The sequence below is a fragment of the Poromitra crassiceps genome (genome assembly GCF_964638095.1).
Source record: "Poromitra crassiceps genome assembly, chromosome: 2".
NCBI classification, from domain to species: Eukaryota; Metazoa; Chordata; class Actinopteri; order Beryciformes; family Melamphaidae; genus Poromitra; species Poromitra crassiceps.
Window position 1 is genome coordinate 16,558,261 of NC_139624.1, and position 27,636 is coordinate 16,585,896.

At 46.4% G+C, this 27,636-nt stretch overlaps 1 protein-coding gene across 1 annotated transcript in view; it reads right to left on the reverse strand.

The window, feature by feature from the left end:
* The window catches only part of cubn (cubilin (intrinsic factor-cobalamin receptor)), a gene marked incomplete at both ends in the record, with an annotated part of 130,031 nt that overhangs the window by 47,550 nt on the left and 54,845 nt on the right, over positions 1 to 27,636 (reverse strand). Inside the window, 18 exons of the mRNA XM_083654411.1 lie at positions 901 to 1,088; positions 2,278 to 2,503; positions 3,031 to 3,152; positions 3,264 to 3,413; positions 6,027 to 6,230; positions 7,873 to 8,044; positions 11,334 to 11,518; positions 13,119 to 13,259; positions 15,572 to 15,781; positions 16,023 to 16,201; positions 18,010 to 18,184; positions 18,733 to 18,901; positions 19,565 to 19,755; positions 20,861 to 21,007; positions 22,424 to 22,621; positions 22,907 to 23,099; positions 24,459 to 24,640; positions 25,609 to 25,814. Of these exons, the coding sequence (XP_083510537.1) occupies positions 901 to 1,088; positions 2,278 to 2,503; positions 3,031 to 3,152; positions 3,264 to 3,413; positions 6,027 to 6,230; positions 7,873 to 8,044; positions 11,334 to 11,518; positions 13,119 to 13,259; positions 15,572 to 15,781; positions 16,023 to 16,201; positions 18,010 to 18,184; positions 18,733 to 18,901; positions 19,565 to 19,755; positions 20,861 to 21,007; positions 22,424 to 22,621; positions 22,907 to 23,099; positions 24,459 to 24,640; positions 25,609 to 25,814 (3,238 nt within the window). The remainder of the gene's footprint in view (positions 1 to 900; positions 1,089 to 2,277; positions 2,504 to 3,030; positions 3,153 to 3,263; positions 3,414 to 6,026; positions 6,231 to 7,872; positions 8,045 to 11,333; positions 11,519 to 13,118; positions 13,260 to 15,571; positions 15,782 to 16,022; positions 16,202 to 18,009; positions 18,185 to 18,732; positions 18,902 to 19,564; positions 19,756 to 20,860; positions 21,008 to 22,423; positions 22,622 to 22,906; positions 23,100 to 24,458; positions 24,641 to 25,608; positions 25,815 to 27,636) is intronic.

The following is a 27,636-nucleotide window of genomic DNA, read 5'->3' on the forward strand; positions in this document are numbered from 1 at the left end:
AAACCTGACTTCAAATGCCCCCAAAAAAATTGCGCCGGCGCCATTCGGCCCCCAACGCTCAGCAAAATCTGGCCCTCTGGTAGCGAGGACATTTTTTTGTAGCCCTCTCTATCATCAAAGTTCCTGGGTTATGGCATGACAATATTTGTTCGGCCCCCAGCAACAATCCGGGTTTCTCATGTGGCCCCCCATGAAAAATAATTGCCCACCCCTGCCCTAACCCCACACACCCATAACCCCACCCACCCATAACCCTAACCTCACCCATCCATAACCCTAACCCCACCCACCCATAACCCCACCCATTCATAACCCTAACCCCACCCACCCATAACCCCACCCACCCATAACCCTAACCCCACCCATCCATAACCCCACCCATTCATAACCCTAACCCCACCCACCCATAACCCTAACCCCACCCATAACCCAATCCCACCCACCCATAACCCCAACCACCCATAACCCAATCCCACCCACCCATAAGCCTGTTTGTCTGCGGGTTCCTGTTTCATGGCAAATAATGTATCGCCATGGCAACGGCATTTGATGACAACTGAAAAGCTTCACTACTGAGCATCCTCAAGGTTGCATATTACGTTGAAAAACCATGTCCCCTCGATCAGATTTAACGCCCGCATTCGTCTCTGTCGCCGGCTCTGACTAGCACCTGATAAAACAGGTGGCAGCAAAAGGGTACTTTGAAACAGGTAACGTCTGTAGATAGGATAGTAAGCTTGGCCCAGCGTTCCACATGTATAATAAAAATGTTATCATCTGTGAATTTTGAGATGACAAGGCTCAAACTATGAAATCGTGCTAGGATGTAGGGCTAAGGACCTCTTTATAAATCCAAGCACTTTCAAGGTATTGCTTTTTTTAAACCGAGCACTCTGGTACCTTAACATAGCTGTCCCGGCACGTGCCGCTGCTGTCTGGGATCTGGAAGTCGCTGTTGAAGCTCAGCTCCAGGTGGTTCCCCTCGTGAGCGACGATCTGCCAGGAGCACTCCACGTTCGCAGGGAAGCTCCCCGGATAGTTTGGAGACTTGATGGTTCCACTGTCAGTATGCAGCACCCCTCCACAGCCTGCACACACATGGTGGTAAAGACATAATAGTCTTTGTGATTGGCTTTCTGCATTGGTTTCGTCTTCTATTGTTGATGTGACCACTACACTAATGTCAAAGTCCTCGTTTCTGATGACTTCCTGTGGCTATTAAAGTGAACGTGAATCTATCAGTCTTGCATCTGATATGTCTATGTGCATGTATGTATATTAGAGGATTGCTCCAAGGCAATTACCTCATCCAAGTAAACCTTTGCATTCCCTTTTACCCCCTTTTGGACTACTTTTTTGAATGACTGTTTTCTGTACTAATTCTGTAGGCTACTACTATCTTTATAAATTATGTATTGGACATATTTGCTCAAGTTAGGCCACTTTGTATAGAGACACTGCATGAAATAGGCCACACCCATCACGGGGGAAAAGCTCCGTTCATTTCCACACACCACCGTCATTTTCCTTGAATTAAACATAGCTAAAAGCTGTTGTGTGGTGGGGCTGCGCAGACAACAAATGTAAAAAATCGCCAGTTAAAGTTTTTTTGTACTCCTGAGCAAAACAAGGAAGCCATTGAGAATTGGCAAGAAGAAAAATGTGGATCTAGCTGTCAAGGAAGTAAGTTGGAGTGTTCATCTTCCGTATATACGATATTTTTGTGCAACACACAACCATGCACGTGACATAGGAGAACGCCAGGATTGGAGGGGGGGTTTCTGTTTTCCCCCGTCTTGGGCGTGGTTTCTGAATGATGACGCGTTACGCAGTGTCTCTATAGATAAGAGTTTTATACTTTAGCTCTTGTTATACGAACCAATTGTATTTATGGGATAAATGCTGATATTTTTATTGATTTGCTCATTTGATAAATGCTGATTTGTTGATGTCATGTGCATGCTTATAGGCTAATTTGCTGTTGACCGACAATCGTCTTGCACCTGTTTGTCAATATCAACCAAAACTATACCTAATATGTACAGTATATAAAGTGCTCACTCACTCATCCCTAATTGACCTTTTTCACAGTAGCCATTTTGTGTCTAAAAGGCAGAGTAAACACAGGTGCAACCAAAACACTAATCCAACTTCAACTTCCACTCCATTTAGGTGTTCCAGTGCTGGGTAACCCTCATTAATGTTTTGGTTGCACCTGTGTTTACCCTGCCTTTTAGACACAAAATGGCTGCTGTGAAAAAACCCATTGTAACCCACCTGAGGAGTCAGCAGACCAGGAGGCCAGGAAGCCTCCTAAGGACACACTGTGGTCAGCCAGGAAGACCAGGGCCAGCCGGTTGGATCCTGATTGGATGGTTTGAGGGGAGGTGGTCCCACAGTACTGACCAATGACAGGCGAGCCGGGGGAGCCGCCGTTAAAGATGGTGACAGAGTCCCAGCCACACGTGCTGTGAGGCTCCAGGCTGAAGTAGCTGAAGGTAAGCTGCAGACAGACAGACAGACAGGGAGGGGAATATGGCTTGTGATGGAGTACTGCGGGAATTAAGTCTTTTTTCTTCTTTTTTTAGCCAGTATAAGGCTGTGGTTACACTGGGCAGTTCCCAGTAGTCTACAGTATAACGCTTGGTTCACACCAGAAGCATCTCAAAAGCAGCACCTCACGGAAGCATCGAGCAAGAGCCTTGACATTCACAACAGAAGCACTTTTTTTTGCTCCACGCCTGCCATGAAATTAAACTGCTTCCTCAAGGCGTTGCCTCAGCGTTGGATACACGTCTGGTGTGTTTGGGCTGTAAGACTGTGGTTACACTGGGCAGCAGCCAGTAGCCTACTGTGGTTGTGCTGGGCAATTCCCACTGTCAATCTGTGTAATGCAATGCAATGTAAACATGCTGCAACCTCCTACTCAGCCCACTGCTGTGAACAGCAATGTGTTGGTCAACTTGAGCCAATCCCCACCAAGTGAAGCAAACAGAAAGCAGCCCATGTATTGCACTGATGCAGACTCACAGTGATGGTGTGGCCCTCAGGGGCCTCTAGCAGCCAGGCACAGCGGCTGGGACTTGGGTAGACGTTGGGGTAGTTAGGACTGGATATCACCCCTCCCTCTCCGGTCTGCAAGCCTCCACACTCTGGACAGAGAAAGAATGATCTGGGGTGATACGTCTTTTAAGTGCAAACATCCTCACATATAGGTTGAGTACTCCACATAAGAGGCTGATATCTGAAGTTTATGGTCTCACCAGAGAAATAGTATTTGGCTTTGAATCCCAGGTCTCCCTGGGAGGCATCGGTCTGGAAGTGGACCCAGAGCTCTGGGGTGAAGACCACGATGGGCACACTGGGTATGGTCTGCCCACAAATCTTGCCCAGCAACTCCCCATCCCAGTCACCTGAAGGAGAAAAAGTCCTCACTTTTCAGAACTCTAACAAGAAAAGATCACAAAGTGATCTCCACAACGAGAACTGTCGTGCATTTACATTTTGCTAAAATGTTCATTCATGTACACTGTCCCCTATTGAACAAATAAAATTGAATTGAATTGAATTGAACCTAAACCTCTATAACCTCCTAATTTTTTTGTTTATGTTGTATGCTTTGTACGGATTATTAATATTGGTTGAATGTCTTAGGTAGAGACCCAGTGTAAGCCCAATAGGTGCACAATTTTTTTTTTTTTTTTTTCCTTTTGTCTGTTTTTGATTTTAATATGTGCAAATAAATAAAAACTAAAACTAACTGGTTGAATTAGACCCATGATACGGTAGTTTGAGTATTGAGTTTGAAGATTCCTCAGCATGTGCAAAAGTTAGGATACTGCCATTTCCTCCTACAGCCTATCCAATCAAAACTACAGCTCATCCAATCAAAACGACAGCTCATCCAATCAAAACTACAGCTCATCCAATCAAAACGACAGCTCATCCAATCAAAACTACAGCTCATCCAATCAAAACTACAGCTCATCCAATCAAGGAGCTTGTAATTTAGGAATAGCCATCCTGATGTTGTGACCTCACATTGTGTTTCAATCCATGGATCAGTCTGGACTTTCACCTGCCCCCAAGCGATTTCCAGGAATAAGAGTCTAACTGAGCTAATCAGGGACCAGCATTGTAGTTGACAAGGTAACCGGCCAATCAGGGTAATTACTGGCAAAACAGTATGGCGGCTCCTGAAGCAACGAGCGTTAACGTTAACATTAGTAGAGTAAACAGCCGTAAGTGCAGTTATTGCAGAAATAGACTCGAAAACAACAATTAAACCAGAACAATTTAGTCTGCACCAACAGAGTTTCTCAGCGGAAAATATGTATTTGCCGTTCTTCCGATTGGATTTGGCGACACTGATTGGCTGAAGGAGTTGTCTGCTACGGCAAGTACTAAGTGATACGTAGTAGGGCTGTGAATCTTCACTGGCCTCACGATTCGATTCAATTACGATTATCGATGCATCTCGATGCCTCTCGATGCATCTTAAATCGATGCATCACCTTTTTACAATACATGATTTAATTTTCTCACTTTCTTTTTTCTCACTGTGTGGCTACTTTTAAAATAAAAGTGCATTTGGAATTGCATTGTATTATCATCCATAATTAAAATAAACAACTGCATGTACTTCCATTATATTTTATTTGATTATTTAACACATTCACTGCCAGCCATTTTTTTTTTTACTGTAGGTAGCTTCTGCCAGAGGTTTTTTTTGAGGATTCTGGCTCATCTTTCAAGACCCGAGGATTCTTTTCTGCTAAGATTTTGTGAACACAAAATATCTCAAAAGAACTAATAGAATGTGTGCTTTCTCTGTCTAAAAGAGTTAGTTTGTAGAGTTAGTAGTTATGTAGGCATTAGCACTTGAATACAGCATGGTTTCAGCGTCTGAAAATTTAAGCTGAGATAAATAGCTTTTTGTGAAATTCGATAGAACAGTCACTTTAACCATTCATTTTTGGCATCAGTAAGACGTCAGACATCTAAACAATAGTTTTGAACAGTAATTTCCTCCATAACAGCAGGAAACCCCCCTCTACTTCAAACTCCTCCCTCCGTGTGTGTTCTTCTTGGCTGCAGCGGGCGTGTCACAAGCTCGTTTCTGCTGCTGCTGCTGCTGCTGCTCCTGTCTGCTGGCGGCCGCTGGGCGAGGATGGGCTCGCTCGTTTCTTGGGGTTTCGGTTGAGAAACCCCAAGAAACGGGGTTTCTTTTGCGATTCTGGTCTTATTTATGCTGCGTGTTTCAAAGTGTGTTGCACCCATAATCTATTATGCACATTTGCAATCCCCCACCGCCAGCAATCAGCGCGAAAGCGAAAGCGTTTTCGCCAATCCATTTTACAGTATGAGAATGGTTTCATCGCACGTTCCCCTGCAGTTTTGGCTCGGCTTTTTCTAGTCTGGAGAGCACTGTCGCCACTTAGTGGGTCGGTGGAATGGCTTGTACACGTTCGGTGGCTTCAATATTTATATAAGAGATGTAAAAGGGTTAGATCAACGTCCCACCGTCAAATTTTTTTTTTTTTTTTTGACGTATCAACACGTCATTGGCAGTCAACCGTTGGATTTTTTTTGACGTATCAACACGTCATTGGCAGTCAACCGTTGGATTTTTTTTGACGTATCAACACGTCATTGGCAGTGAACGTGTAAAAAAAAAAAAAAAAAAAAAAAAAAAAAAACGATTTTTGACATTTGTGAATCGATGCAGAATCGTGCACGTCCGCATCGCGATGCATCTTACAATCGATTATTTTTGACACCCCTAATACGTAGAGCCAAACAGGATGTGAGGTCATGTGATCAGGATGGTTTTTACCAGGCTAATTTAGGAACACAGAAAAACAATCTGTATGAATCCTGAAACTTTGAAAGTGTTCAACATGTTGGCAGAATCCTTGAGCAGTTACGCCACTGGAAGCCATTTATTTGACTGAGACTCTCCTAGCCCAACTCTCCAATGCTAGCCTGTTGGTTCTTTTTGTGATGATTTGATGGGACTTACTTACCCATGCGGAACTGGAGGTAGTCAGCCTGGCAGGTCTGGTGGCTCTGCAGGTGGAGGTCTTCGATCAGCAACACAATGGATGAGTTGACGTGCAGCGGGTTCTGGATCAGCCACTCACAGTTCAGGTTGTTGCTGTAGTTGGACACCAGGTAGCCAGGAGACGTGAAGTTCCCCCCAGCCGGGCTATTCAGGACTCCACCACACGCTGTCCAGAGATAGAGATTTAGGACTCCACCACACACTGTCCAGATGACACATAGGGCCCTATCGTCCTAGAGGCGCTATCGCTTGCGCACCGGTTTGTGGGCCTCTTATTCTATCTTTCCTGCCTCTTCGACAGGGACGATAGCAGTCCACCCCGCGCAACTAGTGCCAATTTGCGTTCCAGGTCTTATGCCGAGTTTTGCACCCCCGCCGCCAAACGCATCCCCACCTCACGGCAGCATATTGTAATGGTTTATACAGAAACGTAACAGTTTAAAAATGATATAATAGTCTGGGTAGACGTGACCTCCCTGTTTTGAAGTTAAAACAGCCCCAAAATATGGTGGGGATGCAATTGTCGGTGGGGGTGCGGAACTCGGCATGGCAACGGGCGCAGGCGCAAATTGGAGGCGTGCCAAGAGACAGATGGAGAGAGCTTGTCGACAACGACCCTCCGGGTTATGGGATAGGTGAAGGTGAATATTGCAAGTAGGCTATGTCCAAGTTTTCTCAATTCATTTGCCATTAACCCCTCTTTGCGATGTGATAAAAGTTTCTCAGTGAATTATAGTTGATTGCCTCACTGAATTATCTGCCGTTACCCAATTTTAGCAGCAGAATTTGATGTGCTGGCGTTTGGCACATCCGTGCGTAATCACCTATCCAGAAGGAATTCACCTGTACTGTGCTGCACTGCGCAGCGCAGCGCGGAGAATACTGGTGCGCCAAGCGCAGCGTGGTATTTTTGCGCTAAGAGCTGGTCAAGAGCTGCTATTAGGTGCTCTTAAAATTGCTTGCACACAAAGAATTTGCTGCATTCTGACGATAGCAGAAAGCAAGCATGTTGCGGGGACACGCCTGGTTTGGCATGCATTGGGCCCACCTACCCCATGCACGCCCAATTATAATAGGCATAGAGGTAATAGCACGTCCCCAATTTGCATTGCGCGCGGTGTTAAACGAGCGCATGGAGATTTGGAGACATGGAGATTTAGGACTTCACCACACACTGTCCAGAGGACACATATTTTTTTTGTCTACTTCTTCTTCTTCTTCTTTTTTGTGGGGGGTTCCTATCTGGAGGAAACCCCAGGGGAGCACGGGGAGAACATGCAAACTCCACACAGACAGGCCCATTTTGACGACCTCACCTGGGCCGTAGACACTGAGGACATGGGAATGGGGACACACCCTCAACGCCCACAGTGTCTCAGGTGGGAATCGAACCCAGGACCTTTTTGCTGTGTGGCGACAGCGCTACCACTGCGTCACCGTGCCCCCCACACATAGAGTTTTAGGATTCCACCACACACTGTCCAGAGGAAACATAAGCCATGTTCGGAATAGCTCACTCAGAGTGAGTCACTACTCCCCATGTAGAGTTGATCATATAGTGAACTATATGAGGAACAACCAAACAAGTTTCGGACACGACCTCACTCTTCTCCTTTGGAAAACATGACCGCATTGCATTGTGGTATATGGGAGAAAATGTAGGGTACATTCACTGTTCACTAGAAATAGCAGTAAATTGTGGGTATTTTATAGTGGACTATATAGTGAATCAAATTAACAGTTGAGAATGCGGACACTAGTACAAAATGGTGGACACACTATATGGTTTGAAACAGCTAGTGTCTAACCTGCAGGCTCATTGGAGGAGTAGGAGGCGGTGAAGCCGCCGTTGGAGACCGAGGCGTCGGTGCGGAACACGACGGTCATGGTGTTGCCAGAGGAGCGGACCTGGGTGCCGGCCGGCACCGTGCCGCAGAACCGCTGCAGCCGAGGAGCGTCGTCCGCCAAGCCGTTAATCACCTGGGAGAAACACATGTTAGCAGAGAGACAGGTTCAAGACCTAGGAAACACACACAGGTTAGCAGAGAGACAGGTTCAAGACCTAGGAAACACACACAGGTTAGCAGAGAGACAGGTTCAAGACCTAGGAAACACACACATGTTAGAAGAGAGACAGGTTCAACACCTAGGAAACACACACAGGTTAGAAGAGAGACAGGTTCAACACCTGGGAGACACACAGGTTAGCAGAGAGACAGGTTCAACACCTAGGAAACACACACAGGTTAGCAGAGAGACAGGTTCAAGACCTAGGAAACACACACAGGTTAACAGAGAGACAGGTTCAAGACCTAGGAAACACACACAGGTTAGCAGAGAGACAGGTTCAAGACCTAGGAAACACACACAGGTTAGCAGAGAGACAGGTTCAACACCTGGGAGACACACAGGTTAGCAGAGAGACAGGTTCAACACCTAGGAAACACACACAGGTTAGCAGAGAGACAGGTTCAAGACCTAGGAAACACACACAGGTTAGCAGAGAGACAGGTTCAACACCTAGGAAACACACACAGGTTAGCAGAGAGACAGGTTCAACACCTGGGAGACACACACAGGTTAGCAGAGAGACAGGTTCAAGACCTAGGAAACACACAGGTTAGCAGAGAGACAGGTTCAAGACCTAGGAAACACACACAGGTTAGCAGAGAGACAGGTTCAAGACCTAGGAAACACACACAGGTTAGCAGAGAGACAGGTTCAACACCTGGGAGACACACAGGTTAGCAGAGAGACAGGTTCAACACCTAGGAAACACACACAGGTTAGCAGAGAGACAGGTTCAAGACCTAGGAAACACACACAGGTTAGCAGAGAGACAGGTTCAACACCTAGGAAACACACACAGGTTAGCAGAGAGACAGGTTCAACACCTGGGAGACACACACAGGTTAGCAGAGAGACAGGTTCAAGACCTAGGAAACACACAGGTTAGCAGAGAGACAGGTTCAAGACCTAGGAAACACACACAGGTTAGCAGAGAGACAGGTTCAAGACCTAGGAAACACACACAGGTTAGCAGAGAGACAGGTTCAAGACCTAGGAAACACACACAGGTTAGCAGAGAGACAGGTTCAAGACCTAGGAAACACACACAGGTTAGCAGATAAGACAGGTGTTGAACCTGGGAGACACACACAGGTTAGCCGAGAGACAGGTTCAACACCTGGGAGACACACAGGTTAGCAGAGAGACAGGTTCAAGACCTAGGAAACACACACAGGTTAGCAGAGATACAGGTTAAAGACCTAGGAAACACACACAGGTTAACAGAGAGACAGGTTCAAGACCTAGGAAACACACACAGGTTAGCAGAGAGACAGGTTCAAGACCTAGGAAACACACACAGGTTAGCAGAGAGACAGGTTCAACACCTGGGAGACACACAGGTTAGCAGAGAGACAGGTTCAAGACCTAGGAAACACACACAGGTTAGCAGAGAGACAGGTTCAACACCTGGGAAACACACACAGGTTAGCAGAGAGACAGGTTCAAGACCTAGGAAACACACACAGGTTAGCAGAGAGACAGGTTCAAGACCTAGGAAACACACACAGGTTAGAAGAGAGACAGGTTCAACACCTAGGAAACACACACAGGTTAGCAGAGAGACAGGTTCAAGACCTAGGAAACACACACAGGTTAGCAGAGAGACAGGTTCAAGACCTAGGAAACACACACAGGTTAGCAGAGAGACAGGTTCAAGACCTAGGAAACACACACAGGTTAGCAGAGAGACAGGTTCAAGACCTAGGAAACACACACAGGTTAGCAGAGAGACAGGTTCAACACCTGGGAAACACACACAGGTTAGCAGAGAGACAGGTTCAAGACCTAGGAAACACACACAGGTTAGCAGAGAGACAGGTTCAAGACCTAGGAAACACACACGGGTTAGCAGAGAGACAGGTTCAAGACCTAGGAAACACACACAGGTTAGCAGAGAGACAGGTTCAAGGCCTAGGAAACACACACAGGTTAGCAGAGAGACAGGTTCAAGACCTAGGAAACACACACAGGTTAGCAGAGAGACAGGTTCATGGCCTAGGAAACACACACAGGTTAGCAGAGAGACAGGTTCAAGACCTAGGAAACACACACAGGTTAGCAGAGAGACAGGTTCAAGACCTAGGAAACACACAGAGGTTAGCAGAGAGACAGGTTCAACACCTGGGAGACACACACAGGTTAGCAGAGAGACAGGTTCAAGACCTAGGAAACACACACAGGTTAGCAGAGAGACAGGTTCAAGACCTAGGAAACACACACAGGTTAGCAGAGAGACAGGTTCAAGACCTAGGAAACACACACATGTTAGCAGAGAGACAGGTTCAAGACCTAGGAAACACACACAGGTTAGCAGAGAGACAGGTTCAACACCTGGGAGACACACACAGGTTAGCAGAGAGACAGGTTCAAGACCTAGGAAACACACACAGGTTAGCAGAGAGACAGGTTCAAGACCTAGGAAACACACAGGTTAGCAGAGAGACAGGTTCAAGACCTAGGAAACACACACAGGTTAGCAGAGAGACAGGTTCAAGACCTAGGAAACACACACAGGTTAGCAGAGAGACAGGTTCAACACCTGGGAGACACACACAGGTTAGCAGAGAGACAGGTTCAAGACCTAGGAAACACACACATGTTAGCAGAGAGACAGGTTCAAGTCAAGACCTAGGAAACACACACAGGTTAGCAGAGAGACAAGCTCAAGACCTAGGAAACACACACATGTTAGCAGAGAGACAGGTTCAACACCTGGGAGACACACACAGGTTAGCAGAGAGACAGGTTCAACACCTAGGAAACACACAGGTTAGCAGAGAGACAGGTTCAAGACCTAGGAAACACACAGGTTAGCAGAGAGACAGGTTCAAGACCTAGGAAACACTAGACATTACATAATGGTTGAAACACTAGACATTACATAATGATTGAAACACTAGACATTACATAATGATTGGCTGTCAGCAGCTCAGCAGCCACTCCTTCACTGCTCTTTTAAAACGGTTGGCAGTGAGGATTTCTTTAAAATTGGCAGTGAGGATTTCTTGAAAATGGCATGACAACAGATTCTTCCATTCTGTAGCTGCTGAGAACAGAGATGTGTTTTTCCCTGATGCAGTCCTTAACCTACAGGGGGCTACATTTGTTTCACTAGCTCTAGTCGAGTACCCATGAGTATCACTGACAAGTTTAAAATAATAATAATATTAATAATAATAATAATGTTTTTTATACTCACGTCGACGTAGTCAAATGAGCAGGAGGTACCAGATCCTTCCAGCCGTAGGTCATTAATAGTGAGTGTGACCCGGCGGCCAGCTGACACAATGATGTCCCAGTGACACACCCGACTGTGGGGGTACAGGTTGGGGTAGTTGGGGGAAGAGATGGTTCCTGAGGCTGCGTTTAACTCTCCACCACAGACTGGGGGGAGGTTGAAGAGCGACAGGAGAGGTTTGGAAAAAAGCAACAAGAGACAAATAAAATGTACTTTGTCTTGAGATGACATGAAAATGTATTGATGCCTGTGGGGAAATGTGGCTGTTGTACTACTTGTAAGTAGTAATAGGATACAGCAAAGGAAAAAAAGAGGAGGGGTGAAGGTTAGGTATGAGGCTCAGGCCATCTCTCTATCCACTCTGCTAGCCAGGCCATCTCTCTATCCACTCTGCTAGCCAGGCCATCTCTCTATCCACTCTGCTAGCCAGGCCATCTCTCTATCCACTCTGCTAGCCAGGCCATCTCTCTATCCATTCTGCTAGCCAGGCCATCTCTCTATCCACTCTGCTAGCCAGAAAACTGCTGCTACAGTCCTGCAAATCAGAGAAGTCGAGCTTAAAGTCGAGCTGAACCAAAAAATGACTTTTCTTTTATTTTAGTTCAAATACCTGGGTATGCAGTGCACCTATTTAATAATGTATGCCAAAAAAATCACAAAAATCTAATTTCTTTCGTTTTTCACACTTTTTCACATCAGGTTCATTTTTCAAGATTTCATTCATAACAGTAATCTACAGTTTGCTGACGTCACCTAGTACTATAAAAGTTCTACCCCATTTCAACCAATCATATCACGACATGGCAGCTGTCAATCAAATCTTCATTTCAGGATAATTTTCTCTTTTAAATAAAGGAGAAAATGGCGCCTATAGTGCCTGTCATCTGGCAAAGTTTCTTGCCCATAAACTAACTACTAACTTGGCTAATTGTATGGAACATACTAAATAAATCAAACGGTAATGTCTGAGAATGCAAAGAAATGTAACTGGCTCGTTAAAACTCACATTCCAGGAATATTGTATTTACCGCAATAGCGATAATGGCACGCGCCTGAGAGCGTGGTTGTCAGGGGTCGCCCCTCGGAGATTCCAGGCCGGCGGGCAGCACCTATGCATTGGATTGTCCGCTTGTTCCACACAGAAGTAGCTGGCTGCCTGGTACTTGGCGGATCCCACTCGCGTAGCACGACAACACGCTGAATCCCACTCGATTTGGGGGGTGGAACACACCAGGATTGGCCAATGCCAAAGCCAGTCCCCAGAATTGTCAAATCAAATCATCGACATGCTACTATGACCCGCCTCTCAACCTGTCATCTCAGACAAGTTATGTTTTCAGTCTGAAACGGACTCCGACCCACGCGCCACTACGGGTTCAGTTCGACTTTAAGGAGTTAATTAGGTAATGTGTTACACCTAATGAAAATCCCACATTCACTATGTCAAACCGAGAAGGGGGTTTTCAGAAAATCTGGCAACCTATTGTCAGCCTGCTTGGAAAGTTGAGGTTTTGTCGAGCTGTGTCTTGTCATTGCCGTGTAACTTCTGATCATTTGTATGTAACCTTCCTCATGTGTGTCACCACCATTTTCTCCACTTTCGTTTCTTTTTTCTTGAAAGGTGGATGGATGGATGGATGGATGTTGTAATGCTCTTTGAGCTACACGTGTGTTCAAGGTGCGAGACAAAGGTATCTGTATAGTTATTAAACATCTGTATGAATAATGTGGTGAAAATAGTCCTACCTTCAACACTGGCTTCAAATGAGAGGCTGAAGCCGGGGGCGTTGACGCTGGCATCGCTGACAAACCTGACGTAGGCGAAGCTGTCGGACGTGACCATGTTGGCAGGTCGGCTGCTGCCACAGTGTCTGCCCAACAGACGCCCTGCACACACACAACACACAGTCAGGGATTAACACACGCCCTGCACACACACAACACACAGTCAGGGATTAACACACGCCCTGCACACACACAACACACAGTCAGGGATTAACACACGCCCTGCACACACACAACACACAGTCAGGGATTAACACACGCCCTGCACACACACAACACACAGTCAGGGATTAACAGACACCCTGCACACACACAACACACAGTCAGGGATTAACAGACGCCCTGCACACACACAACACACAGTCAGGGATTAACACACGCCCTGCACACACACAACACACAGTCAGGGATTAACAGACGCCCTGCACACACACAACACACAGTCAGGGATTAACACACGCCCTGCACACACAACAACAACACAGTCAGGGATTAACACATGCCCTGCACACACACAACACACAGTCAGGGATTAACACACGCCCTGCACACACACAACACACAGTCAGGGATTAACACACGCCCTGCACACACACAACACACTGTCAGGGATTAACACACGCCCTGCACACACACAACACACAGTCAGGGATTAACACACGCCCTGCACACACACAACACACAGTCAGGGATTAACACACGCCCTGCACACACACAACACACAGTCAGGGATTAACACATGCCCTGCACACACACAACACACAGTCAGGGATTAACACACGCCCTGCACACACACAACACACAGTCAGGGATTAACAGACACCCTGCACACACACAACACACAGTCAGGGATTAACAGACGCCCTGCACACACACAACACACAGTCAGGGATTAACAGACACCCTGCACACACACAACACACAGTCAGGGATTAACAGACGCCCTGCACACACACAACACACAGTCAGGGATTAACACACGCCCTGCACACACACAACACACAGTCAGGGATTAACAGACACCCTGCACACACACAACACACAGTCAGGGATTAACAGACACCCTGCACACACACAACACACAGTCATGGATTAACAGATGCCCTGCCCCATTTTCATTCAAATCACATTTGAATATAATATATTCGAATGTGATTGATTCGAATTATAACCCCTAATTTAAGAGAAGTGTTTTTTTGTGTTGTTTTTGTCACTGGGTTGTGGAGTGCACACAACCCATCTGACAGAGAAACTGACAGCTGAAATGGTTTGGGAGTGGTTAATGTAAATGGGGAGCTATTGTCCACTCCACCCTTACCTGGCTGCCTCAGGTGTGAAAAACGTATCCAACTTTGAGGGCCGATTTCTCAGCTTGTTGCTTTTCAGAGTGTGAACAATCAAATAAGCAAATCTCCTTCAAAGCTTTTCAGATTACCATGTGTGACACATCATTTGAAAGCGTACAGTCTGCAGTTTCAGAATCTGTAAAACACTGAAAAATGACCTCGGCCTACTTGTGGGTCGAAACGCCAGGAGCTGTCACATACTGTATTCTAACGAATTGCGTGTCATTCCAAATTTGTTCGAACTTGGTTTTTGGAAAAAGTGATAGCCCTACTAACCATTACACTCACCATTTCCATGCTGTTTTTGACATCTGTCTGGTTTTGTATTGAGATAGTCAATGTGTTCCCTAGCTAGGAGCTAACTATGTGTTAGCACATCTGATTTGTGTGCCTATCAGCAGACACAAGAAGAGCAGGCAACCCCTCTGATATCAGTCCATCAAACACCATGGAGCACTGGAGAGATGATCTCCTGCAAATCCTGCTTCAAAGTGGCAAGAATTTCAGCAGGCAGAACTCGTGTCATGGAAATGTGTGCATCTCCTAATGTGAAACTAGTTGATAAAGGGCTATGGAAGAAATGATTAACTTTTGCTGAAAATCCAACATGTGTACTGGCAGTTTGACCTATTCTGCCAGGATCATTGTGTATTTTACTTTGATGAAGACTATAGACGGTTTTAACTTGACAACAAAAAGATTCTCAATGGAACCCCAGCTCACTTCCTGTTGCAGTGTTTGCTATGGACAGAAAAAAAGAAGAAGAAGAAGCAGAGCAGGACTGACAATTCCATGAAAACCGTCTCTAACAGTCTTAACTTTTTAACCAATACTCAATACTCTGGAGATTACTTCACTGATACATTATATCTTCACTATTGTTATAACTACTCCAACTAACAATTAGTCCAACTTGCAGATTTTTTTTTCTGTATTTTTTTGATTGGCTGTCATAACTTTGTATCATATGTGATTATGTCTCTTGTACATGTTAAGTTCAAAAAGGGTTCAAAAAAGTAAAAATAAATAAAAATAAGTTAGGCTGAATGGCTGCTCTTGTTGACCCACCCGAGGCATTGTATTCTCTGACCTCCACGTAGTCAGCGGTGCACCCTGAGGTGCTCTGCAGGCTGAAGGCCCCGTAGCTCAGGGTGAGGTAGTGTCCTGTGGGCCCGTCCAGGTACCACTCACAGCTGGAGCTGGAGGGGTACGAGGCCTCCGGGAAGCCCGGGCTACGGATCTCTCCACTCTGCCCTACATAGGTGCCTCCACACGTGGCTGGGATGAAGAGAGACAGGAGCAGACAGTTTCACTTATTTTGTCAATTAAAAATTAAAGTAGTACATGTTTTTGCCACGGACTGACATGGCACAATGGTAATTCTTGAAATCTATACCCAGTTCATGAAGGCTTTGACACCTTTACACTTATGCGATACCTTTTTTTAAATCAAGTTTTTTTTGACCATGACCACTTGGCACCAAAGAGGGCAAAGAAGTTTGAGATGACCAAGTCCTACCTATGGAGTACTTGGCTTTGAAGCCTCTGTGCGTGACGCTGGCGTCGGTACGAAACCTGAGGAACATGGAGGAGCCCGTGGAGTGCTGGCTGGAGGGCCGGGTGCTGCCACAGAGCCGGGCGATGGAATCAGCGTCTGAGGTGGCCCCGTCCCGCAGCTCCACGTAATCATACACACAGCTGAGAAAGACATATGGGGGGTGAATCATACACACAGCTGAGAAAGATATATGGGGGGTGAATCATACACACAGCTGAGAAAGATATATGGGGGGTGAATCATACACACAGCTGAGAAAGATATATGGGGGGTGAATCATACACACAGCTGAGAAAGACATAGGGGGGTGAATCATACACACAGCTGAGAAAGACAAGTGGGGGGTGAATCATACACACAGCTGAGAAAGATATATGGGGGGTGAATCATACACAGCTGAGAAAGGCATAATGTGTCACTGTGACTGTATCCCTTGACATACAGTAACAGGTTTTATTTCTTGCCCAGCTCACTCTGCTCTGTCCTGCTTAGTGTGGCAGTAGCCAGCCGTAGACACGATACATCTACGTCTGGAACACAACTCTTAAAAAGTGGTTAAGGCCCGCCCCCCAAGACAAAAACAAGGGCAAATTGGGCCCAGGACCACGTGTGTCATGTACCAACAACCAGGCGACCTCCAAGCCCATTCGAGGAAACTACATCTTTCAACAGCCCAAGTTTGGCACTGATGACATCATCACTGATGACATCATCACCGTTATCCATTCCTGACTGAATGCCTGACTCAACCCAAAAAGCCTTGTCTTGACCATGCGCTGCGCACGTGGTAAAAAAGAGGCATGACAGACATCAACCACGCTGGCTGCACTTCCGTAACAGCCCAGCCAGTCAGATTTCGCAGCACGATTACTGTCGGCGGAACCCGGATATTTGACTTGTGATTCAGACCCGGGGGCACGGTGGCACGGTGTCGCTTCACAGCTAGAAGGTCCTCGGTTCGATTCCCGCCTGGGATGCTGTGGGCGCTGACGGTACATGCTTCCACAAAAACGTATGCTTGTGGGCGGGCTCGATGTTTGTTCCTTGCTGCACCTGATTGGATGAACAACGCGTTCCCCATTGTGGGCTGTCCTCCACGGTTTGAAGCGTAGAAAAAACATGGCGGCAAATTTGAAACCTCCTCTTCCTATATGAAAACCACTGGGCGAAATGTGTTTCTGATCACATTAGATGCCTACAATAGGCCATGCTGTGTCTCCCTGTGCCTTTGTTTTGGGTTTACAACCTGACCACGTGAGACTAGTGCTGCTTGACGCAACTGGAAGCAGGAAGTGGAAATACACAGGGCGCGGATTTTAGCGGAACAGAGGAACAGAGCGGAGAGCCGCTGCAGGAGGCTTCAGGACCGCTGCATCTGGTGGACACAGGTGTTCACTAAACAGGCTGGGACCAGCTCTGGTGTCTGCCTCACGGTCGTAACACAACGCTTCCTGGTGGAATCTGCTGGTAGAAGAATGGGTAGACGCAAAGCCGGCTGAAAAATAAGTGGATATACGCCATCTACCCGTGTCTACCCTGCACTACACCACTGATTACACAGCAACTGTCTACAATACAGTATGTGCAGGCAGATAGTACTGTAGAGGCTATTTCATTTTGAACATTATCATTTACAAATAAAAACGATTTAACTTGGAGTGTGTCTATTACTTCCATATTGCCATTGGTAACCGTTTTATAAAAGCAATAGCTCACTTCAGGCCCATGGTATATGGTTATTATATCACAGCTAATACCGCCTGTTGTGAGCTATTGCTTAATTATACAATATGAAAATATTCACAAAATATTAAATATTATGCAGTATTCAATAGGTTGAAACATATAAATAGCAATATATGCAATATATGACAATGATATGGGAATAAGATGTGAAAAATCTGAATGAAAATGATGAGATGAGAGCATGCAGAGAGCCAGCCTGTACCTGGACGTGGGCTCGATGTAGAACTCATCCTCAAAGTCGATCTGGACAGACTCTCCGTTGGGCACAGTGATGACCCAGATGCAGTCAATGTTCTGGGGGTAGTTCTGGGGGTAGTTGGGCGAGGTGATGTACCCCGGAGGGTCGTTATCGTTCATCTCAATATAGCCCCCACATGCTGCAGGTGGAGGATGGGACAAGCCAGAGTCACTCAATGTAAGGTCCAAACAAAACATGAATATTATTATTATTATTTTGCTACTCCTACCAATTACAATCTTCACCAGATTTGCAGAGTTATTATAGTTTTGCACTTTTTATCTTTTTATCTTTTTTTTTTTTTTTTTTTTTTTTTTCAATTCAGTTTAGTTTCAGTTCGTTTTCAGAGTTGGTTTGCTCATTTCAGTCTATTTTTTATGTTTAGTTTTAGTTTAGTTTGTATTAGTTTCAGTAGTCGTATGTTTTTGTTTTTTGTTTTTTATGCGGGCATTTGTGAGGTGCAGATGTAAAACATGTCGTGTGTGTGTGTGTGTGTGTGGTTTACTTTGTGTTCACATATTATGTATAACCAGATGATTTATGCTCTTGTATAAAGTTGTGTCTTGTAATCCCACGTGGGATGGGTCAGAAATGGCATGACACAGAAATAAATGACAAACTAACTAAATATGACACATAAATGATATTGTAGGCTGAATTCCACGGTGACAGACGTGGAGGCTTTACCCAGGCTGTGGGCCTCGAAGGTCAGCTTGAAGCCGCTGGCTTCATTGGAGCCGTCAGACACAAAGCGGACGTGCAGGTTACTGTCAGTGGTCTGCAGGATGGAGGGGGTGCTAGAGCCACACAGACGACCAGCCAGCGATGGAGACGAGCCATCCGGACCATTCCTCAGCTAGGAGACGAGGTGGCAGGGCAGGGCAGAGGGGAAGGGGAGAGGGGAGGGGAGAGGAGAGGAGAGGAGAGGAGAGGAGAGGAGAGGAGAGGAGAGGAGAGGAGAGGAGAGGAGAGGAGAGGAGAGGAGAGGAGAGGAGAGGAGGGGAGGGGAGGGGAGGGGACATGTGGAAGGTTGGGAAAAGAGAGATGCATAGGGAAATGGGGGCAGGGGCCAGAGGAGGGTATCTTATTACAATCAAATCATAACGCTGGTGTTTTTAATGCATTGCTTACATCAAACAAATCCTATGAAGATAACAAAATAAACAATGCGTTTGCTCTACTGCCATTATTTCATACAGCTCACAAAGATATATAAAGGGCACCATCTTATGCCCAGTGCAAGAGCAAGGGCAAGAGCAAGGGCAAGCGTTATGTTTACTAGTTTCCACTGGGTTGCTGAATCACGTCCTTTGATGTACTGACCCAGTGCTAATTCAAATAAAAAAAGGAGATTCTGCAGAGAGGCGAGAGTACAGAATCAATTATTGTTGTTATTATTATGACTCAGGCCGTGCTTTCATGATATAGGAACATTTTGGTCTGCAATGTGAATGCAGTGTGGGAGGGTATTAGGTCTCCCCCCTCTGGTCACTGAGCAGTACAGATGCTGTTGTCTTACTTCCAGGTAGTCTCCGGAGCTGCACGCGGTCCCAAAGCCCTGCACCTGGAAGGGGCTCTGGAAGTTGACAGAAACGCGGAAGCCGGGCGTCACCATCACATGCCAGCTGCAGTCCAGACTGGGAGGGTAGTTCTGCGGGTAGCGAGGGCTGCTGAGGATGCCCCTGTCTGCATGGAGGCGGCCACCACAACCTGCAAGGATAATGTAACAGTTGCAAATATGCCTAAAGTTACTACCGTTATGCTTATGGAACATTGTTTGGGTGCAGCAACAGATCAAGTCCCTGTTCGTTTGGTCCAGCTCACACCAGCCCCACGGGAAGCAGGCAGTTAGCTCATGGCTCATGCTAACGCTAGACTAACAGTCATCCACTAAGTAACACAGCCAACGCAAGCCAAAACACGACCAAACATGCCACAATAACATCCGCTATTTCATCCAGAATCCTTCCCGGTCATCCCGGGGCTGTTCTGGCCGATAAGTTGTCCAGGTTGCCGCTTTCAAGTTACTTTTATCAGCTAACGTTCCGAAGCAACCAACACCTCCTATCCACCTTATTTCTAGCTGCCATGATGCCTGATGGGTGCTTCTTCCGCTTCCGGTGTAATTTTTACACTGTTTTAACTTGACCAAAAAAAAGCGTCTATGAGGATTTTACAGCAGAGCCTTTCTGCTCTACAGCCGTGTCATTCGGGTGCTGGGATAACGTAATGCATTGTGGGGTAGTCGGCTACTGTGGCTAATGCTAGCGACTAGCGTAATAGTTACTTTACATAGCAGTAAAACACCACTGAATGACCAAATTGATTTAACCTTTAACCATGTTGAGTAACACTGTTTCCATATGAACCCACAGCGTTGGTTAGTTGTTTATAACGTGACTATATTTATAACTTTTATAACGTACTCCAGTTTCCGGTTTATAATTCGGGTCTGCAGCAGAGTATAACAAAGGAAATGGCAAGCTGCAACAATAAGTCACGTTAAACCGGACCTTGTACCCACAATTATTTTTGACAGCGGGGCATTCCAAAATAAGGTGGATACTGTCACTGTTTTGGCAGTTGCTGGGCTCGTGCGAGTACGTGTGCGTGCACCATAGACTGTAAGGCGTGCACGCACGCCAGCGCGAGCACAGGCTGCTGACTGCAGTTATTCTAATGACCACCGGTGTCAGTAAGAGTCAGAATTTACACATAGGGCCTTTAACCGACATCCCCTGAACAGGGAGCAGGGAGTAGGGAATACTGTTTACGTGTGGATGGAAATGTAACCATAGTGTGTGAGACCTCTGACCTCTGGCATAGGAGGCGTTGAACCCTCGGCCGGTGACACTGCTGTCTGAGGAGAAGTGGACCCACATGGAGTCTCCTGTGGAGTGCAGGGGCCCAGGGAGAGTGCGCCCACACACACTGGCCAGCAGGGGTGCAAGGCTGCTTGCACCTACACACACACACACACACACACACACACACACACACACACACACACACACACACACACACACACACACACACACACAGACACACACACAGACACATACACACACACAACACAAGTCAATTTCAAAGGGGACCCCTAACCTCTCACCTCAATATAGGTATCTGAATGAGAATGGATTCTATGGCCATGTTCACATTACAGGCAAATCCGATTTGCTGCTAAAGTCATTAATCATCATTATCTTGATTGGTTTTCCAAATCAGATTTGGGAGTGTGTCCGCACTGCCACAAATCTGATTTGGGCAAGTGTTCAAGTCGGATCTGTGTGTCCAGACCTCCATATGTGGTTTGGGACAAGTGACACAAATCAGACTTGGAGCGTCCAGACTCATAAAACCAATCTGGATAGAATCATTAATACAGGGGCGTATCTACGGGTGGGCCTGGGTAGGCACAGGCCCACCTACTTCTTGCCCTGGCCCACCTCAATTTTTTTTTTTTTTTTTTTTTTTTTTTTTTTTTTTTTATTGGTTGTTTTCTAGAGGCAAACTTGCTGCTGCCTTGCTAGCTAATGGTTTTGTAGCTTAAAAACGCAGGGCACATCATCTCCAGAGTCTAATGCATGACAACTTCATGACATCTAGGAATTTTGCACGCCTTGCGCGCAAAATTTCGTCATGCAATTGCCCCACCAATTTTATCCAGGCCCACCCAATTTTATCCAGGCCCACCCATAATTGAATTTCTGCCTACGCCCCTGCATTAATAGGTCATTAAAGTTCACAAATCAGATTTGGCCTCCTAGTCTGAACATGGCCTATGAGTACCCTTTACAGACGTGCCCACTGGCCAACCACTCAAGCAAAAAGGTTGAGGGAGGCTTACGGGCGGGTTAAAAGCATAATAAGCATCACATGTGTGTCTATGTTTTGATCCAGGCATCCAACAAGTGTTTACATGTTTTGCTGTTTCATGCTCTTCCAGGAAAACATTGAAAAAGCACTTAGGACTCGTAAATTACTTTTTGAGATCTGAGGCTATTCATAAAACATTCGGTGCTGTAGGTTCAGAAGGCCAGGTCAATGCTGCTGGAACACATTGACATTTTGTAAAGGGGCACAGTGAATGACACGTGTGTGTGTGTGTGTGTGTGTGTCGGTGTGTGTGTGTGTGTGTGTGTGTGTGTGGGGGGGGGGGGGGGGGGGGGGGGGATGTTCACCAGGGGCCAATGAAACCGGAATCATCCCCCTTTATCATTTCATATGTAATAACATTGGATATTAATGATATATTGATTGCCGGACTGGAAATGTCCCCGATTTTCATTTGAGAAATCTGGTCATCTTAGTCTATCCCTAATATCCGAGCTAAGCCTGAATAAAGTGTGTGGTTGTGTCGGCTTTGATGGTTACTTACCGTCTCTGATGACCAGGCTGTCAAAGTAGCAGGTGGGGTAGTCTTCCATGTCCAGAGACAGCACGTTGAACTCCACAGTGGAGTCAGGGGAGCGCAGCAGCCAGGTGCACTCCTGGTTGTGGGGGTAATTCTCAGGCCAGCCAGGAGAGAAGAGGAAGGCTGGGGTGTCTCCTGGCATCAGGACTCCACCACATGCACCTGACACACACATATACACACACACAGACACACACACACACACACACACACACACACACACGCACACACACACACACACACACACACACACACACGCACGTACGCACGCACGTACGCACGCACACACACACACACACACACACACACACACACACACACACACGCAAACAGAGAAAACATGCACGTTCATTCACACATGATCCAGAAAAAATCCTATATACCCTGAAGTAATACTACTACTGCTACTACGATGAATAAAGAGAATACTGGCCTAATGTGTCTGACCTGGTGCGATGGTGGGCAGTGGTCCAGAGTTGGGGATGGCAGTCCACTCCACCAGGAAGCCCCGTCCTCCCACCACGGTGTCGGAGGTGAACTGCAGCGTCACGGTGCTGCCCGAGCTGCGGAGCGGGAGGGGCAGGGTCAAGCCACAGAACAGCCCCATGGGGTACGAATGGATGTCGGGACCATCAAATATCTGGAACAGGACACAGGACATACAGAAAGCATGTTGTGCTATTTCCATGGTAAACAATTATTCAACTGTCATTTCTAGATTTGACTCTATTTTGACATTTGGCTGATCCAATTGAATAATGGGACGGTTCAGTATCAGGAAGTGCAGCATCAATCACTCATTTACACCGAGTCATCATGACCAAGCCCCAACCTGCGCTTCGGAAAAATGAGGATGTATGCGGAAGTGCCAAAAACCAGCAGCTCCACGAATTGCCACTTGAGGAGGCTGGCTGCAAACATTGCACCATCTCTTAAGTCAGTGATACTCAACTTGCGGCCCGGGGGCCAACTGCGGCCCGCGACAGGGTACAGAGTGGCCCCCCGACCATTTTCTAATGATTTCACATTAGTTTTCATTGTGAATTAGAATCTAATTCACAATAAAAACTAACGTGAAATAAAGTTTGACTGAGCTCCAGCTAAATTGTCAAATACCGCCATCTGCTCGCTACCCAGGCACATGTATGTACTTAACCTAACTAACTTAACCTAACTAACTATCCGGTGTGCACAACATTGTCAGACTAAACTCCAGCTGACACCCCAAAAACCTACAATCTGCTACAGAAAAATGTATATTGTTTGTTTATTAACTGGCCCCTGGCCTCCTATCATTTCACGAAAGTGGCCCCTGGGCAAAGCAAGTCGAGTATCCCTGTCTTAACTCTTTCAAACTTACTGTAGAATCTCCCTGATGAATCACACATACATACATACCGTACATACATACATACATACATACCGTACATACATACATACATACATACATACATACATACATACAGTACACAGTATACATAGTAGTAGTATAAAACGCTTCAATAAAAGTGATTAACGTTCGTGAATATTATCCTGCTGAACCCAAATTTGCGTTCCCATAAACCTTTGTTAACTACCTTATTTTATGCATTTAAGTGAAATCCCCATAGACCTTTTCCCTGATGAACCAAAATGGCGGCGAGGTTTCAGGTTAAACCTTCAAAAATACGTCATCCCTGCGGTACTCTATTTAGAGTCAAATAGACGATAAAACAGACTATGCTTTGGGGCATGATTGACAGGTCGACTGTCCAATGATCGAGCAGCTCGCCGAACACGGACCAATAGCAGGCAGGGTCTGACCAAAAAAAGAAAGAAGAAGAAGATGGTGACGGCCAAAATGCCAACGGAGTTCACAAACCAATGGGTGACATCACAATGCCTACATCCATATTTATATACAGTCTATGGTCATGACTCACTCGCTCACACTGTGTGTGCATGCGCACGCGCACGCGCACGCGCACGCGCACACACACACACACACACACCTACCTACCTCGAGCTGGTCGTAGTAGCAGTCGTACAGGTCCTCTATGTCCATGTCCAGGAAGCGTATTTGGACGAAGCTGTCCCCGTCCACGGTGACAGTCCAGCGGTAGCGGGCGTTGTTGGGGTAGGTGCGGGGGTACAGGGGGGACGCGATCTGGCCGGCCTCCCCCGTCACATCGTTACCATACACTGAGGAGGGAAGACAGCACAGCGTACAGCAACCAACGCAGGCCCAACACCTAAAGCCACACTTCATCCAAAACCAATGCTGACTTATTTTTGCACATATCTGAAAACTGTCAACAGTTTTGCAGGCATTACTTTAGTTTGACAGTTATTAAGAGGTAATTTGAGTGAGGTTGATGCCAGTCATGTCATTGATTTTTTTTTTTTTTTTAATACGGTTAGGCAAGTAAAACAATTTGGTTAAGGGTAGGGTTAAGGTTAGGGTTAGGGTTAAGGTTAAGGTTAGGGGTTGAAAATGTTTCAGTGGTCCTGCTCCATGTTATTTCAGGCCTCCCTCTCTTTCGTTTGCCCTCTGGGGTCCAATGTAAAGCAACTTTGGGAATAGCAGTTTCCATTGTGTTGGAGATGCTGCTTGGCCAGAAAATATGCATGACTTTTCATAGGCATGATGTATGGAAGGTAGATCATTTAGGGATGTCCTGTTCTGTTATTTTCCAGCATTCTGCTCTGTAGAGTAACCAAATTGTTGTACTTCCTAACCCTAATAACCAATCTTTGGAACGTAATTTAAAGCCCCATTTAGCAACTTTTCCAAGCAACCTTAACCAAATAGTTTTACTTGCCTAACGGTAAAAAAACAAACAAACAAAAACTTTGATGACATGAGTGGCATCAACCTCACTCAAATGACCTCTTAATAGCCGTCAAACTAAATGAATGTCTGCAAAACTGTTGACAGTTTTCAGATGTGTGAGATGATGTGCAAAATAAATCAGCAATGTGTTTTGGTGAAGTGTCCCTTTAAGCACTCAGCACTAAGTAATTTCCAGGGCGGATAGATTTTGGAGTGGATCTGTTTTGGGTCACACACACACACGCACACGCACACGCACACACACACACACACACACACACGCACGCACGCACACACGCACACGCACACACGCACACACACACACACACACACTCACAGTGTGAGAAGGTGGCTCTGAAGCCGGCTCCGCTGATGGAGGCGTCTGAGCGGAACTTGACCCAGAGGATGTGACCAATCACAGATGTGTAGTTGGAGGGGAGGGAGTTTCCACAGAAGCGACCAACCAGAGGGCCTGTAGAGTTGCCCTCCCTGATCTCCAGGAAGTCATGAGCACACAGAGAGTCTCCCTCCAGCTGGAACAGACTGAAGAACACACACCGATGATCTTCACCAACTAGTGAATACTGAACATCAACCAAACACAAAGGACTAGTTTGACTGTGTTCTTCCAAATGTAAAGCCGCCCTACACTCAGAGTTTTTCTACCTGAATAACAATAGAGTACCGCAGGGATGACGTATTTTTGTAGTCGGAACGCGGAAGTCCCGGACTTCCGGGTTCTTCACTGTGAGATTTTTGAATGGGTTTTTGGCGCGATGCTTCAAATAAGGTCTCTGGGCAACGCAAGATTAATCAAACACGAACCAGTGTTCAGCGAGATAATCTTCACACATGAGGACCACTTTGAGTTTTGAAGCGTAAATGCGAGCCGTAGAAGTAAAAAGCTGATGCTAAGCTATTCCAGGACTACACACAGTGTCGCATAGGCTTCCACGGTCACGTCACCACTCAACCTGCAGGAGTGTTGTTGATGTGTGCGCTGCTGTGCACTGATTACCCCGGGCTGAACCAGGTGAGGGAAAGAGCATTTCCGGGTTCGTCCTTTGAAGTGATGACGTTATTGACGTATAATATCCCCGTCGACTCAACAGTGTAGTCTCATTTAGCCGTTTGCTAGCTAGCCGCCCTTTTAACGGCACGTAAAAGCTTCAAAACTCATAAAAGTGGTCCTCATGTGTGAAGATTATCCTGCTGAACACTGGTTCGCGTTTGAATAAGCTTGCGTTAACCACAGACCTCATTTGAAGGATTGCGCCAAAAACCCATTCAGAAATCCCATAGACAGAAACAGTGAAGAACCCGGAAGTATTAGCATCGATGTTTTCCGGACTCATTCCTGCGGCTCTCTATTGGTGTTCTATTACAAAGTTCTAAAAACTGTATAGTCGCACGTCATATGTTTCTTCGCCAAAGATCTTACAGTACATTGATAAGAACCGAACGTTAATAGGTTGGCAGCACAAGAGCTTTGTCTCTTGCCTTCAATACTCTTTGTCTGCGCTACAGCCGGGAACTGACGTAACGTTAACATAGCTGCTTAGAGCTCAACAACCGGCCAACTGATTTCAAAGCTGATGCCCGGGTTGGAAAGAGCGTAGTCTCTCCCCAGGCTCAAATATTGCTTTGAATCGCTGCGCTCCGCATACTACGTAAATGAGTCTGTGCCACTTCGCAACCCCCGCTGCTGTTTTGAGGGGGGAACAATTGCATGACTGACAGGTCGTAGCACCAATGAGAGAGTGGTTCATTTTCAAAAGTCAACAGTGTCAGGTTGGGTGGGCGTGCCTGATTGCTCAAGTCGTTGCTGATTGGTGGCGGCAGGATTCCGGCGCAACCAATCACTGTTGGTTCGTTGATTGGTTGGTCGGTCCACAAAAGGTTCACCACCCTTTAGCGGGCTGAAAGATTGGGCCGCGCTGACAGCAGTGGGGAGCTCGTTCCACCATTGTGGTGCCAGGGACGAGAAGATCGCCATCGGGAAGGGCGAGGTGATCTGCAAGGGTGAGGGAGCGGAGGGAGCGGTGCGAGGTTTGGAACCTGACCATAGATGGTAGATACAGAGGAGCCGTCTGGTGTCCTGTAAGCCAGTACCAGTGTCTTGAATTTGATGCGTGCGGAGATGGGAAGCCAGTGAAGGTCCCCGGAAGAGGGGAGTGACATGAGAGAATTTAGGTTGGTTGAACACCAGACGGGCGAAATGCTGGGTGGCAGAGTAGTGTGGGCTGCCCCTGCCTTCCTGCATTGCATATGTGCTCGCAGCTATTACAAATTTGCGCTTGTTTCTATATTGCATTGTCTTCTACTCTTGATGTGACCGATGCGCTGCAGACTTGCACTAAGTCAA